At 38.2% G+C, this 16,797-nt stretch overlaps 1 protein-coding gene across 13 annotated transcripts in view; it reads right to left on the bottom strand.

Annotated features, from left to right (window-relative positions):
* PPP2R1B (protein phosphatase 2 scaffold subunit Abeta) overlaps nucleotides 1-11,772 on the bottom strand; it is a 38,837-nt gene extending 27,065 nt beyond the window's left edge. For all 13 annotated transcript variants that reach the window (XR_013156569.1, XR_013156570.1, XM_077112986.1 and 10 more), the window contains exons 1-7: nucleotides 11,611-11,772; nucleotides 10,745-10,835; nucleotides 10,244-10,344; nucleotides 6,246-6,478; nucleotides 5,762-5,909; nucleotides 642-797; nucleotides 308-422 (exon numbers count right to left, since the gene is read on the bottom strand). Coding sequence is in view for 11 of the 13 variants with exons in the window: in XM_077112986.1 (XP_076969101.1) it covers nucleotides 308-422; nucleotides 642-797; nucleotides 5,762-5,909; nucleotides 6,246-6,478; nucleotides 10,244-10,344; nucleotides 10,745-10,835; nucleotides 11,611-11,724 (958 nt within the window). In the remaining 2 variants the exon portion in view is untranslated. The remainder of the gene's footprint in view (nucleotides 1-307; nucleotides 423-641; nucleotides 798-5,761; nucleotides 5,910-6,245; nucleotides 6,479-10,243; nucleotides 10,345-10,744; nucleotides 10,836-11,610) is intronic.
* Between the last annotated feature and the right edge of the window lie 5,025 nt (nucleotides 11,773-16,797).

Here is a 16,797-nt window from a genome sequence, read left to right as displayed (position 1 = left end):
AGTACAGGCCTTTGGAGATGCAGAAAGAAATCACCCCCGGGAAAGTTGCTGGAACCCAGAGGCCTGGAGAGAAGGCCAGCAGAGATCACCCTGTGCCTTCCCACGTAAGAAAGAACCTCAGATGAAAGTTAGCTGCCTTTCCTCTGAAAAACTAACAAAATAAATCCCCTTTTATTAAAAGCCAATCCATCTCTGGTATGTTGCATTTCGGCAGCTAGCAAACTAGAACAACTGCAAAATTCACTGACATAAAAGAAAAGCACCAAAATGAGTGACTAATGTTCCAACATAAATCGAAATCCTTAACCTTTCACTTTGTGGGCAGCAGCTGCTCGGACTTCTGCTTCACAGTCTTTAAGAAGGTTCTGAAAGGCGGGGATGAGATCATTTAAGGTGATTTTAGGACCCACAGCTTTCTGGAGCTATAAAAGAATTGGTACAGGTTTTATAAAAATTTACAAAATAATCAACAAGAACAAAACAAAATAATATAATCTTCAATTATATACTTTTGCCACAAATATTCCCCATTCAGAGTAATTAAATCAGAGACTTATGGTACAGCAGTAAATCTGTGAGGTTTGCTTTTTGTTTTGATGTTCACTTTAATATTTATAAAAACGCCAGTGCAATAATTTTACCTCTGAAAATTTGTCAGCTACCATATAGCGAACTCGCCAAGATTTGTCTTCTGCTGCCTGTCGCAGTGTAGGCATCACCAAAGCCTCAAGGTCATCTTGAGACAGTAACTGAGCAATACTGACACAAGCTTCCACAGCTAGGAGGCGCACTGAATCCTAAAGAAGTAAAACTTCTGTTAAACAATATTTTCTGAGAGTCATGTGGCACCAATCAACACTGTGTGTGTGTGTGTGTGTGTGTGTCAGGGGGTAGGGAGAGGGCAGTGCTATGGGTGTTGTTTAAAAAAATAACCACATCATGTGGGTTCTCTTTATGTCTTGAAACAACTGTTCTTTATGCCTCGAATGACATAAAAACCACACAGAAGAGAAACAACTTTGTTCTATGAGTGAACTGCAAGGTAATTAACCTAGCTGGTGAAATGTTTTAAAGATTAAATGAAAAAAAAGAGAGACATCATTTTAATGATGTCTTCAAAACCATACTACAATAGCAACTTGAGTGATAAAAATAAAAATTATATTTGTGCAAGTTGTTTAAACAGATTAGAGCACAGAGAGAGTAGTAAAGAACCTAAGTAAGGAACATAGGAAGCTCAATTTTCAAAATATTCAGTTCTGAGTGGCAATATTAGAAGTCTAGGCATGAGATGACTTGAAAAGAAATACAAAGAACAAAAAATAATTGGTAACAACAACAAAAAAATCAGTTGAATTTAAATGTGGAAAATCACAGAATGATTGACACAGCCATGTCTAGGAAAAGCACAGCAAAAAATAAAAAAATCAGAAAAGAATGAGATTATTGAATTCAGCTTTCCAAATGTTAACCTCTATGTCCTTTGGGCAAGCAGAATATACAATTAGAAAATCAATGGAAAATTAAGAATTGAGATTGTAGATTTCAGAATCATACAAATGCAAGCAGAAACTAAAAACATGCAGATATGAGCACCCAAGAGAAACAGAATAAAATTTTAATAATATGTATCTATATATTATCATACATTATATGTAATATACATGCATTATATATGTATACAATATATATACATACATACATGCAAAGAGATAACAGTGACTCCAACTTTTCAACACATTAACAAAACTACAAACACTCTGGATCAGCAATAATTTACTATGTGCCTACAACAGACACTCCCCTGTAACCAACAGACTAAAAGAGACAACCAGGCTCTTGGTAGTAGCTATAAAGACATCGATGAATTCTGAAAATGATGCTAAATCTAGGGACAACTACTATCTGTGGAAATACATGCCAATAAATATAAGTTTAATTAATAAATCACTTCTCTTCCAGCTCCTAATTTATTTATATACACGTGCTCCTACTCCCAGAATCTTCCCCAGCTCAGCAGTGACACCATCGCACCACCTACCTAAAAAAATCAAACTAAAAATCTAGATGTTTTTGATCCCTCTTCCCCTCAAACTTCTATGGAATCCACCTCCACACCTTATTACAGATTCTTTCCACCTTTGCTATTACCACCCTAATTCACTACCATCATCTCTTGCTTAGATTATTACATAAGTCTCTTAACTGGTCTTGCTAATTCTACTCCTGCCCTCCCTACAATTTAATTCCCACCAAGACTCCAGAATGATCTTTTAAAAATATAAATTACATCACGACACACTCCTGTAGAAATTCTTCCAATGTTTTCCCATGTATCAAGTTAAAAAAAAAACTCTTTACCCTGGCTTGAAGGCCCCCCATGATCTGGTCCCTGCCTATCCTCTCTAACCTCATCTCTTACTAGAATCCCTTCCTTCCACTAAGTCCCAACCACAGGACTTTTACGCTAGGTGTCCTCCCTTCCCAGAATTCTGTTTTCCTGGAATTAAGATACTGCAGGAAAGTGCATGGCTGCCATTTTTCTTTCTGGTCACTGCCTCAGAATAGTTCTCTGGCAAGTCTAGAGGAATATTCTATAATCACTTTTTATCACATCATTCTACTTCATTTTCATCTTATCATTTACCTCTACTTGATACTTTCTTGTACCTGTTTATTTTCTGTTTTCCTCCATTCAAACATAACTTCCATGAGAGGAAAGTCCTTGTTTAACCTCATATTCTAACAGTGTCTGATATATAGTAGGTGCTCAATACTTTTCAATAATTGAATAAGCCATAAGCAGCTCTTCTAACAGTGGTCAGAGGAACAAACACATAGTTTACAACTAAGCACTTAGTATTTTTTGAGCATCAACTGTTAACATTACACATAAAAAAACCAAGCAGACATAACACATCTTTTGATGAAAATCATAGCTGCACCTATGAATGGTCTTATCAATCCTCAAAATAATAAACCTAAATCTGATTAAACCTCTAGGATCAGAGGTGGGGCAAACACCTGCCAAACTGGGACCACAGACAGTTTCTGTAAATAAACTTGGACGGGAACACTGCCACACCTATTACTTTACATATAATCTGGCTGCTGATGTACAATACGACACACCTGAGTAGTTGCAGAAACTGTAGCCCAAAAAGTGTAAAATATTTACGATATAGCCCTTTACAGAAAAAGCTTGCAAACCCCTGTTCCAGACTCAACTACCAATTTACTGGAATTATAGATAGCAAAAGAAAATGTTAAACTATATCATGGGAAATATAATCAGTAAAATCCCCAAAGAGGCAAATATCCAATATGCTAACCAAGTAGCTACTGAGCACATGTTAAAAAGATAGTATTTTGGATATACTAGATTAATAAACATTAATATTAATTTCACCTTTTTGTATTTTTTACTTTTTTAATTTAACTGCCAGAAAATTCAAAATTATATAGGTGACTGGCATGATATTTCTGTTGGGTAGCACTGTTTAAACTATAATATCTAAGGGTGCATGCTTGGATAATAAAAGTACAAAGAAAAGTTAAGAAGGTAATTACCATAAATGTCAGGATAGTGGTTATTCTTCAGGGATTGGGGAAGGAGGGCTGTGTATGGGAGGGAATGCACGGAGAGCTTCTGGGGTAGTGGCTTGTAAAGTTCCATCTCCTTTCATAAATGATAGTTATAAGGTGTTCACCTTAAAGTAATTCATTAAGCTATATATTTTGTGCTGTTTTCTGTATGTTCTTTTAACAAATTTTAAAAATTATTTTGCAAGACTTTTTTTTTTAAATCTTTCTGAATCTTTAGATTCAGAATCTGAAGATGAGACTCATTAGTACGTATCCTGATGTTCTTGGTCCTATACACATGAAGTGATTCCAGGTCAGGCACTAGGCAAATTAAAACCCTGTAAGGGCCAAGCATTTGATATTGATGCTTCCTCTTGTGAAGCTTTATGCATGTAGCAGAGAAGCTCAGCCTACCTAGGCATGCCTAAGTCACTTCCAGAGGACCTCTTTTGTTGCTCAGATGTGGCCTCTCTCTCTCTAAGCCCAACTCTGCAAGTGAAACCATTGCCCTGCCCCCTACATGGGATATGGCATCCTGGGATGAAAGTCTCTCTGGTGGCATAGGAGATGACTCCCAGGGATGAGCCTGGCCCCGGCTCTGTGGGATCAACAATGCCATCCTGACAAAAAGGGGGAAAAGTGCATCATATAAAGTATCAATGGCTGAGACAGTTCAAATTGTGTGGAGAGGCTATACTGGAGGGTACTCTTACACATGCTTCAGTTAGACATTGCTACCTATCATAACTTACCAAACCCCAGCCAAACCTATTCCTGCCAATTCTAAAGAACACCTAGGGTGTTAAATAAGATTCTACAAAGGTTCCATGCAGTAGGATAACTTTCCAAAAATCTACAACCTCCAGATGGGTCCCTGGACCAGATAAGTGCTGAAATACAGAGGGGCTAACCTCTTCAGAACATCAACTAGTTCCATCTCATATTATCAACAGCCCCTTTCAACACGATAAAAGTTAGAATGGGCATAGCCCAAATATTCCTAAAAAGTGAGAGAAAGACCAAAGATGATGGTGGAGTTATACAGAGAAGGTAGGGTTAAACAAATGAGTATGAGTGCTGAATCATTATGTTGATATTTTTTTAGTCTTCAATATCTTAAAGCAGCTAGAAGTAAAAACTTAAAGTTGTAGAACTGTAATCTATACTAAACTCTGAAATATGTTCTACAACTAATTGTTGTGATGTGTGCTGAAATTTATTGCTTTTTCTGTATATATGTTATTTTCCACAAAAAAGAAAAACAAGTTGACTGTGATGATAAATGCACTCCTATATGATGATATTGTGAACCACTGATGGTACACTTTGGATAATTACACAGAACGTGAATACATAATATATCTCAATAAAAAATAAAAACTCATAAGGACTCTCCCTCCAGACTCCAGGAACTAAGGTTGATCCTTATTTATAAGCACCATTACTGGGAGAGGCCCTACAGCCTAGCAGTGAAGGGCATGATTTTTGGAACCAAACTGCCTAGATTCAAATCCTGACTCCACAATGGATAACTATGCAACCTTAGGCCAGTAACAAACTTTTCTCTGAATGTAAATGGGGAAGCTGCTTCATGGGGCTCCGTAGGGGCTTAATTACTTAATATACGTAAAACATTTAAAAGAAAGACTGAGAAATATTAAGTACTTTCAGTGTTTGCTATTGTTGTACCATTATTGTGAATTCTACAATAAAAGAGATCTAGAGCCTTGGACTTAAAACTGCTATTATACTAAGTAATTCCATCTACGGAATTAATGTACAGAGGATACATTGCTTACCTAACACATGCTATGCTTATTTATTTGAAAGTCAAAAATTCCATGAAATTGCACCTGCCCATATTATAATACAGCCTGCAATTTCCAAAGGTATGCTATCCCTTAATGCGGCTTTGTTCATTCCTTCTAATTATGGCTCCCATTTCCTTTTTGAATTATCCTTTTACAGATGCTAATATAAGAGAGAAAATCATGGCCTAGTTAAGAAAAAAACATAAGGACCCAGAGATGTGCCATATTATACTTTATCCAGGTCAAAATTATGTATTAATTTTGCAGAAAGAACTTAATATAAGAACCAAAACTCCCTAAAGAAATTCCTAAAATGTTAAGAGAGGAGCATATCTGGATACCTTAAGTATTAAGATTTGATTTACCTGTTCATCTGAAGCTAGATTAGTGAACAATGGGACAATTTCACTTTTCACACTCTCTAATTCCAGAACTTTTGCAAATTCACCCAACTTGGAAGCAGCAGCCCTTCGTACCATTGGTGTGTCATCTGAGCACAGGGAACGGAAATGCCTGCAGCAGATAAAAAGACATTATCTTCCCTCAGATATCACTGATTAAACACCCCAATGCATACATATAGATACACATCTCAGCAGTTTTCTCGTATAATCAATAATTGGGTTTCTACTCGTACAAATATCAGATATAAAACCATTGGTATATTCATTCAATTGGACAATAAATGATGATGCCATCAATCCCACCACCATCCTTATATGACCCACTCACTGCTAACAGGGTACTATGTTAACTCTCAGCTAACAGCTCCCAATAGATACAAATAACCAAAAAAAAAAAAAAATATATATATATATATATATATATATATATATATGTATATCTTACTGTCTAATTTCTGCCTTGACAGCATTTGAAGCCCTGGGATAGCAAACGCTGAACAAACCACATGCAGATGTGCGAGAAGTAAACCAATCCCCACTCGCTAGTCTTTTCACCAGAGGTACAAAATGAGCTTCCAGGGCAACAGGAGTATGCTCCTCGGAGATCTGCCTCAGGGACTCCACAGCCTTGTCGCGAACCACAGTCTCTTCCACAGTCGCCAGACTTTCCAAAGGAGGCTAAACAAACCCAAAAGGGAAACCAGAGAAGAAAACTTATTGAATTGGGTTAGACACAGACTATCATCTTTTAAAGTGACTGAAAGAGAGATGGTACATGTAACCAGAATGTTAGCTACATCATGCCAAATGGTTACTTTCAGTTCACACAGTGATAACATATGGTGTGTCCAACCTGAAGACACGACTTCTGTAGGACAGCCAAGGTCTCAAGTCCCAGATGGCAATTTCCAGATGGTGTCTACAAATGACACAGTGAGACTTGACACAATATTAATTTTATTGTGAGCTGAATTACTAGGTTTAAAAGATACGTAGCCAAATTCAGGCTGGGTCACGGTGGCTCAGCAGGCAGAGTTCTTGCCTGCCATGCCAGAAACCTGGGTTCGATTCCTGGTGCCTGCCCATGCAAAATAAAGAAAGAAAACAAACAAAAAAAAGATATGTAGCCAGATTCAGACAGAAAAGATCATGCATTCCTCAAGAAAAAGTACAAAAATATGACCAACATTGGGTACCACAATTATACCATGATGACATACTTTTAGCTGCTGAGTCCATAGCGTTTTGAGTATGAATTCTACATTTCTGGAGGTCCAAATAAACCTTGTCCACTAGCTCAATACCATTAGTTTATCCAACCTAATAAAAGGCTGAGTACAAAATCATCTTCAGACTGTAGTCTGAATCTTTCCATGAGCCAAACATATGGCAGAGGGAGTTTCTGACAGAACAATCAAGTGAACAGTACAGAGAAGGCAGGAAACCTTGCAGCTCTAGAAACAGAAGAGACCACAGAGGTTGAGGGCCTGGATTATGATCAGTAACTGAGTATGACATGACCAAGTGAAAAGTGAAAAAGGCTGGTTCTCTGGACCTCTGCCTTTCTGGGCTTGCACTTGGTCTATGTAGATTTGGCATATGCATGAGTAGCAATCGCTGAAGCACAAGACCAACACGTAAAACTAACCAGAAGAGAACAGAAGAATAATGAGTCAAAGGAAAGAAGTATACCTGCCTAATAATACATTTCCAAAATTGTTTGAAATACCATCGTGGAAATGGACAAGGTACTCAGCTGCCTTAGAAGGTATTTCAGAAACCTTCAGAAGATACTGTTTCTTACTTGCAATGGCTTTTCATGATCTGTCCTCTTCCTTCTCTGACTTGCCACATATAGTACTCACTGGATAATCTCTATCACGGTCAACCTCATCAGTTTTCTCTTGATTTGAACTCTGCCTAATTCTCCATGCCCCTTTCGTACTGCCCCCTGACCACAACTTCCGCCTACTCCAGCCTGAACTCTCCATAGTCCAGCAGTATGTAACCCAACCTGTTCCAAGTGTCTGAAACTCATTCTTTCAATAAATGATTATTGTTGTATTGTAGGTAGGGAGGATAAAGAAATAAATAAGCAAAGGAGGTTCTCTGCTGGGGTGGAATTTGCATCCTAATGGAGGAAGACAAACAATATATGTCTGAATTGCAAGAAGCCAGCCCAGAAAGCTCAAGAGTATTTCACTGGAAGAAACAGCGAGGGCAAAGGTCCAAAGGCAATAACTTGGTTTATTCAAAGAACAGAGAAAAGGACAATATGAGTAGAATAAGATAATCAATAGCAAGTGATGTAAGGTTAAAGAAGCAGGTCATGAAGGGTCTTGTAAGTTAAGGTAAGAAATATGGATGCAATGGCAGAGAGTGATCCATGTGCTAGGTGAAGAGTAGACTGTAGGGTACAGTGGGAGGTAAGAGAGGAAGAAGGTTAATTAGGAAACATGCTGTTAGACAAAGAAAAGACTGTGGCAAGTACAATAGAATGGTAGTAGCAATAAGGATGAAGGGAATTAACTGATTTGAAATATATGTAGAATCTATAAGAGCTACTAATGGATTCAATGAGGGAAAGAGAATTCAAGAATGCCTTCTAGGATTTGGCTTGTGTGACTGGGCAGATAGTAATGCCACTTACTGAGAAGGGGGCAACTAAATGAAAAGCAGATTTGAGGGAGTGAACTGAAGTTCCGTTTTAGATAAGTTAAATTTGAAATGCCTATCTGATATTCAAATAGAAAACCACAGGCAATTGGATATATAAATCTGGAGCTCCTTGGAAAGGTCAGAAGTAGAGAGAGAAATTGTGAGAGTCAGCATCATAAAAACAGTATTTAAAGCCCTGAAGCATACATCCCTGTCTTGTTCAATTTGAATTCTAGCTATCCTTCAAAATCTAGCTCAGTTATCATCTCCCACGAGGTCTTCTCCAATCACCCTGAATTAATCTCTTTCTCCTTTGTTACTTAGGTATCTTGTATGTGGGTCTATTTTTCTTCTTAACACTACACAATAATTACATTTGCTTATATATAAGGGCAAAGACCAGAGACTTCATTACATTCTCTTTAACAATAACATTATAATTTCTGTGTCTGATATAGTAGGTGCTCAATAAATGTCAGCTAAATTGAACTGAAATCAAATTCACAAGATAAGTCAGAGCAAAAGTTACACTACAAAGACAAAAAGGTAATAAACATCTCCCAAATAGTCACATAGCTGGACGAAAATTAAGACTTCAAATTTGGGGGTGGGGAAGCATAATCAAAAACAACAAAAATAAATAAATCAAAACCGCAATGAGATACCACTTTACACCCACTAGGATAGTTCTTATTAAAAAAAAAAAAGTGTTGGCAAGGAAACAGAGAAAGTAGAAACCTTATACACTGTTTGTGAAATGTTTGTAGGAATGTTAAATGGTGCAAACCAGTATAGAAAGCAATTCTGCAGCTCCTCCAAAAGTTAAAAAGAATTACTATGTGACCTGGCAAGTGTACTCCTACGTATATACATAAAAGAACTGAAAACAAGTATTCAAATAAAAACTTGTATATGAATGTTCATGGCAGCAGTACTGTCAATAGTTAAAAGATGGAAACAACACAAATGTCCATCAACTGATGAATGATAAACAAAATGTGGTATACCCATATAATGGAATATTATTTGGCTATGAAAAGAAATGAAGTACTGATACAGGCTACAACATGTGTGAATCTTGAAAACACTGCACTAAGTGAAAGAAGCCAGTCACAAAAGAACACATATTATATGATTTTGTTTATATGAAATGTCCAGAATAGGCAAATTCACAGAGACAGAAAGCAGAATAGGTTAGGGAGAGGAAAGGATGAAGAATAACTGCTTATTGGGCACACTGTTTCCATCTAGGATGATGAAAATGAACTTGAATTAGATTGTGGTTATTAATTGCACAACACTGTAAATGTACTAAAATTCTAGTGAATTAACTTTATAGTTAAAATGGAAAATTCTGTTATGTGTATTTTACAATGAAAAAAATCACATAATTATGTTTTTTAAAAAATCAGCACAAACCTGTGAAGGAAGTAAAAACCACTGAGTTGAGTTATATACTTTCAAAGGGTGAAGGGGATGGTATGTGAATTATATCTCAATAAAGCTGTTTTTTTTTTAAATCAAATCCTTTCTTGCCCCTCCTCTAAAATAATAAAAAAGTCAATAGAGACAGAAAAGGAAAGAAGAAGTTCTTGTATTCACAGGTAAGAAAAAATAAGAAAGGGATGACTGACTCCAAACTGCTTACATTATTTGTTCTCTCCATAGCTATAGTGACTACAAAGAGACTGCACACGGTGCTACAGTGAGGTTATCACCAAACAACGTATCATTTATACTGCAGACGTCCTAAAAGGAGGGTAGAGAGAGCATATAAGCACTCACCAGCAGACAGTGGGCAAAGTCAGGACCTCCAACAAGTCCAGTGAAATTTCCCAGTTGCTCAGCAAGAGCTAACAGCACCTCATCTTCATCATAAATTGTATCTGGAAATGACAACAAGGTATTCATCAAAAGGTAGCTGGTCCAAAGTCAGATACTCATACAAAACTTGGAGTACAATATATGGCTAATAAGATAAGCAAGTCACAATTTTAACAGGATTTCCTTCCTTCTCCTCAATTAAGGAAGTTTTCCTGGATATGTTTTACAGAATGAATTACAAATTAATACTCCCATATCAATGATCAATTTTAAACTAGCTAAATAATTAATGTTTGAATACATATGACCACATTACAATATTCTTTACACTGTTTTACACAGAAAGCACCCGGCTCAGATTAGTTAATATTGTGGTTACCAACTCTAAAAAACAGACAAGGTTTTGGAAGTCACTGGAAAATGGAAATACCCATGCCCTTCTTTAAAGGAACATTCACATACCAGTAAGGAACGGCAGCAGTTCAGTTCGAGTCCTTTCTACTCCAAGTGCTAGAGCAATTGTTGATAACTTCTTAATACTGTTGAGACGGAGCTTTTTAAAAAGAATACGGAATAACAAAGTAAAGAAACGATTGCAATTTAGACCAAAAGAGAAAGCCATAGTTGCAAGATGGTGATTATAATGAGACAGGGTAAGAGTGAAGAAAGCACTCAATTTAGATTTTATTCCTTGAGGAACCTCTGGTGCACCGTAGCATGGCCTCATTAGCCAGAGCAAGATTTCCTAGGAGCAACATTCAGAAAAAAAAATAAACGAAAAAGAATTCAATACCCAGGAAGTGAGATAATTTTAAAAAGAATTTAGCAGTGGTTAAGTGAAACGGTCGAATACAACTCCTGAATGTTCAAAGAAAAGTTCCATCAAAGATGATACGCTAACTCAACCATCCTGGATCTGTCTACCCAACAAGCCCGGCCAGTTTCTAATCCTTGGGAAGGCATTTCATCTGCTCACCAAGGGGCCCTTAAGGCACCCTGCGACCCGCGGCGGGGAACCCCTTCCTCCGGCTCCACAAGGGAGCCGGCCCCAGGCAGAACAGCGTTTTCCACCGCACCGTCCGGAAGAGGCGTCCAGGAAGGAAGCCGGTAGTCCGACAACCGCCTAGACCGGGTCGGGCGCGGGCCGATGCGCCTCAGGAGGTCGGGAGAAGTAAGAGTCGGTGAGCTGCCGGAAAGGCCGGGCCACCACAGCCCCTCGCAAGTCTTCCTCTCCTCACCCTCAAGTTTCTGCTCCGAGTCTCCGGCCTTCCCCCTTGCCTACCAGGCGCTGGCCCTGCCCATCTGAGCTCCCCGGCCGAGCTCAGTACCTGCACGTCTTCATTGCGGAGCTCGTCGATTAAAACCGCGATCGGGTATAGCGAATCGTCTCCATCCCCGCCCGCGGCCCCCGAGTCGGTGCCGGGCCCAGCCGCGCCCGCCATGTTCTTCCTCTTCTCGCGGGTCGCCACCGCCTTCTCGGCGCCCAGGCCCCGCCCCTACTCCGCCCCGCCCCGCGCCCAGGCCCAAGGAGGAGGAGCCAAGGCCCACGCGCGGGCTCGGCGGAACCCAACCCCGGAAGCCGAATCTCTCCTGCCGGCTAGCGGAGGTTCCTACTGGACCCCAGGTGCAAGACCTGTACATCTGAACTCCAGAAGGTTTCGCTGACTGGATGCCCCGCGCCGTTACTTCAGCCCAGAGACGCACGAACTGGGATTCTTCCATCTCGTTGTGGTCTGAAGGGGCCAGGGACCTACCTAAGTGATCCTTACTGAGCTCTGTTAACACACGGGCATGCCAAACAGGATTCCCAAGGCCGGAGGGAGAGGGGAAGACTTGGACTCCTTTCTCTGCTTTCATCCTGGCCCTTATCAACTGGGGTCTCCAGCACAAATTTCTCCAGCCTCAGACGTCTGCAAAACCTCCTCCTAAGGCCTATTCGCCCGGATTACTGATTCTAGCTTCTGCTCTATAAGGCAGATGACGTAGGCGGTGAGAGAAAATGAACAGTGCCTTCCAAACTCCCCAGTCAGTATTTTTTCCACTTTCTCTACGCAAGCTGTTAAAAACATACTGCTTTCTTGTTTTTGTGTTTCTTTTCAATCTTGGATCTGGAATTGTCCCTTGTGTTGTATTTTCTTATTTTCTTTATTTATGAAACATAACCACATATAAACACAAACATTCTTATCATATGATCATTCCATTCTTGTTGTATAATCAATAACTCACAATATCATTACACAGTTGTATATTCATCATCATGATCATTTCTTAGAACATTTGCATCAATTCAGAAATGGATAGCACAATACTACCTAACTGTAATACAATAATGTTAAAACCCTGAAGGAAGCTGAATGTGAAAATGATAGAGGGAGGAGGCCTGGGGGCACAAATGAAATCAGAAGAAAGGATAAAGACTGAGATGGTATAACCTTGTGTTGTATTTTCTTTCTCCTTATTTTTTTAGCTCCTTAACATGCTAGAAATAAAACTAGGACAAGCCTAATTCTTCAAAGTGGGTGGGGTGGCTATTTGACTTGTACAGGAAAAACCTAAAATGGCCTTCCTAGACTTCCAACAGTTCTCAAAAGCAGCAATGGTTAGAGGTAAGGTTTTTGAATTCTTTCTTATTACAAAACCTAATGTAAAATTTTCATTTACCCTTGTTAAGGGAGCACAGAATAACTGAAACATCTTTTTTTTTTTTCTTTGAACTGAAATTTAAGCAACTCAGAGTGAGAACCACATATGCTTGATCACAAGCTCTGGAATGGTAATTCTATGTGTCTGATTAACAATTAATAAATGCAACTTAGGAGAAAAAAAAATTTTTTTAAACATAGGGTCCCTGGAAGTAAACATAGTAAACATGGTTTTTGGTAGTAGAGAAAAGTTACCAAAGTACCTGAACAGTGTTCTTACATTAGGCCTGCAGATGTATTCTCTAGGGTTTTAATTTGTTTTCATTTCGATAATTATTTTTAGATTTGCATAAGTAATTTTTGGATTACTTGGATGACCACCTTATATCCTAGGATTGCCATACAATTTCAGCACCTACATTTGCCTGTGTGTTTCAGGGCTCTTTTTATTCTTCTGGGATAGTAAGAAAGGAACAGAGGTAGATTTAAAATAAAATTGATGCTTTTATGCAGAAAGTGAAAACCAAATGACATCACGGGTCTGCATAGTCTCAGTACTTCTAACAGAGGAAAGTGTAAGAAAATTCGGATACTGATGGTCACTTGGTGTCATAGGCATATAAATTCAAAAATAGCTGAACTAATATTGTGAATTACTGATTATATACGTAGAATAGAATGATCAAAAGTTACGAATGTTTGAGTTTATTTGGTGTTTTTTGGTATTTAAAAAAATTTTTTTTAATTAAAAAAAAAAGTAGCTGAACTTTGCCAAGCAATACCATGGTTAAGATACAAGGTATGGTTTAGTTTCAGCAAAACAGCATCATTTGTCATGTTAAGTTACTATATTATCAATACAAATATTACTAGTTTGTGGTTTCATTTGTATTTAATTGTAAACGTGTTTTATTTTACTTTTTTTCAGTTGGAAGAAAGGTAAATAAAAGGACTTGATATTCCTGATTTGTATTTGTAAAGCTAAGTAACACTGTAATAAAAAATAATTTAAATCAAGAATTTTTAGGATTTTTTTTACTTTAAAAATGATCCATATACTACTCAAGTTTGAGGACACAGAGGATTTTAACAGTTAGAAGAGGATCAGAAGGACATTTTGGTAGAGGGAGGAGAAATCTGTTCCCATATACTTTATGTAAAAAGGCTTCAGAAATGATAAGCAAGCACAGAGAAGTAGATCAGATCAGTTTCACACATATTATCTTCTAGATAGTAGCTCAAGTTTAGAAGAGCCTTGTTGGGGATTAAATCATGTCGCCCTCCCCACCATCCCACAAAAGGCATGTTCAGGTCCCAACCCCTGGTCCTGTGGGTATTAACCTACTTGTAAATAGAGCCTTTGAAGATGTTATTATATAAACTGTGCCCAAACTCAATGAGGGTGGACCTTAATCCAACAGAAGCAAAGGAAATTGACAAACAGTAAGAAGCCACAGAGGGATAAATTGGAAATCAATGAACTGGGAAGAGAAAGGAGAATTTTGATGCTGTCATGGGCATTACAATGTGATAGAAAAGCCAAGGAACCCCAGAGATTGCCAGACAGCCAGAATAAACTGACCCCGGGAGGTAACAAGCCATTCTAGCCTCTGAATTTTTTTTTTCTTAATTTAAAAAAATTTTTTAAACATAACAGCATACAAACACAAACATTCTTACCATATGGTCATTCCATTCTTGGTATATAAACAATAACTCACAATATCATCACATAGTTGTATATTCATCACCACGATCACCTCTTAGAACATTTGCATCAATTCAGAAAAAGAAATAAAAAGAAAAAAATTCATACATACCATACCTCCTACTTGTCCCCCTTACCAATCACCAGCATTTCAATCTACTAAATTTATTTTAACATTTGTTCCACCTATTATTTATTTATTTTTAATCCATATGTTTTACTCATCTGTCAATAAGGTAGATAAAAACAGCATCAGACACGAGGTTTTCACAATCACACAGTCACACTGCAAAAGCTATATCATTATACAGTCATCTTCAAGAAACATAGCTACTGGAACACAGCTCTATATTTTCAGGCAGTTCCCTCCAGCCTCTCCATTACACCTTAACTAAAAAAGGTGGTATCTATATAATATGTAAGAATAACCTCCAGGATAACCTCTCAACTCTGTTTGGAATCTCTCAGCCATTGACACTTTGTCTCATTTCGATCTTCCCCCTTTTGGTCCAGAAGGTTTTCTCAATCCCTTGATGCTGAGTCCCAGCTTATCCTAGGATTTCTATCTTACATTGCTAGGAAGGTCCACACCCCTGGGAGCCATGTCCCATGTAAAGAGGTGGAGGGCTGTGAGTTGGCTTGTCTTGGCTGAGAGAGAGGCCACATCTGAGCAACAAAAGAGGTTCTCTTGGAGGTGACTCTTAGGCCTAATTTTAAGTACCTAGCCTCTGAATTTTTAATAATAAATTCCTGTTGTTAAACCAAGCCATTGTATCGTATTTATTTTAGCAGCTAGGATGCTAATATACTAACTACATATACTAACAAATTTGGCACACTGATGATGTTATTTTGTTTAAAACTTAAATATGCTTTGCTTACCCAAGCACAGTGAGCTGGAGTCCTGAGGAATAACTATGATTAAATATGAAATCATGGGCCAAGAAAATAAAGCCCCATAAAACTGCCTGCTTTGAGAGTCATCAGTTCTGTACTTCAATTCCCACCTCTGCCTCTGACTCATTATAACCATCATAACCTTCCTCTTCCTATGCCTATACGCCAGCCCCCCAATAAAAAGGGGCTAACAACCTTTGGTTCTCTCTCTAGTTACCATGATGCTGTGAGAATGACACATGTAATAAACCTAGAGATGCTAATAAATCCTTCAATAAAGAAAGTGACTGAAACAGACTTCAGGAGAAAAAAAAGAGACTATTTAAAAAACTGGGCCAAATGGAAACAAAAACAAAGTCCAAAGCAGTCTTTTGGGGATTTCGGTCTACTGGCCATCTGAATTACCTAAGCTACTTTGTTAAAAAATGCAGATTCCTGGCCTCTACACCAGACCTACTGAATGAGTTCCTGAGAGGGTACCAGACGTTTTAATATGCACCCTTGTTGATTCTCATGTACACTTATGTTTTAAAATCACTGATTTTATAAGTTCATCTGGCAAAATAATTTCCATTTAAACGTCTGTATCAGGCGGAATCTCAGAGATTCTTCGGAGGCTACAAAAAGCAAAATTACAAATTTCTAGCAAAAGCAAATTACGTTTACAACTACTTCTCAATAAACAGTACTGTTCCTATCTACTGTGATTTCTGCCAGGTTAAAAAGATGTTCTCTCTTTTGCTGGATATATGGAAGTCAGCTAAACTCTACAAAAACAATAATGTGGCATTGAGCTTTTCCATATCCTTGTTTCCTTTCTGTTGCTCCCTCTTGTCTCCTCTCCCCTTCCCACAACCACAGGAAGCTAAAGACTAGAGAAAGGGGAAGTCTAGAGGCAACAGGTGAGATTAGGTTGAGGATGTAAGGCAGCTCTCAGGAAACAATATGATATTCTCAGCATAAAAGCAAAGTTCTGACACCTACATGCTCTTCACTCATGCACCATCCATCTTTCAATCAAGGAAAGAAAGGATTAGCTGAAATTTCCCCAGTTCCAGTAAAACAAAGCCAGTTCCAGTAAAACAAAGCATCAAGACTATGGGGAAGCACAGGCAGATGGAATCACCAGTCATCCACCCCTGTGCTGTAATAGCTCTCATTCTTTTTTTTGAAGTCATTTTGTATTTTTTGCTGCTATATACAATACTGGTGACAGTTTTCAGTGGCATCTCATACCATATGCACAGAAACAAAATAGATTTTCA

The sequence above is a fragment of the Tamandua tetradactyla genome, chromosome 8 (genome assembly GCF_023851605.1).
Source record: "Tamandua tetradactyla isolate mTamTet1 chromosome 8, mTamTet1.pri, whole genome shotgun sequence".
NCBI classification, from domain to species: domain Eukaryota; kingdom Metazoa; phylum Chordata; class Mammalia; order Pilosa; family Myrmecophagidae; genus Tamandua; species Tamandua tetradactyla.
The sequence above is the reverse complement of the archived record's forward strand: the minus strand, read 5'-3'. Positions and strand labels throughout refer to the sequence as shown.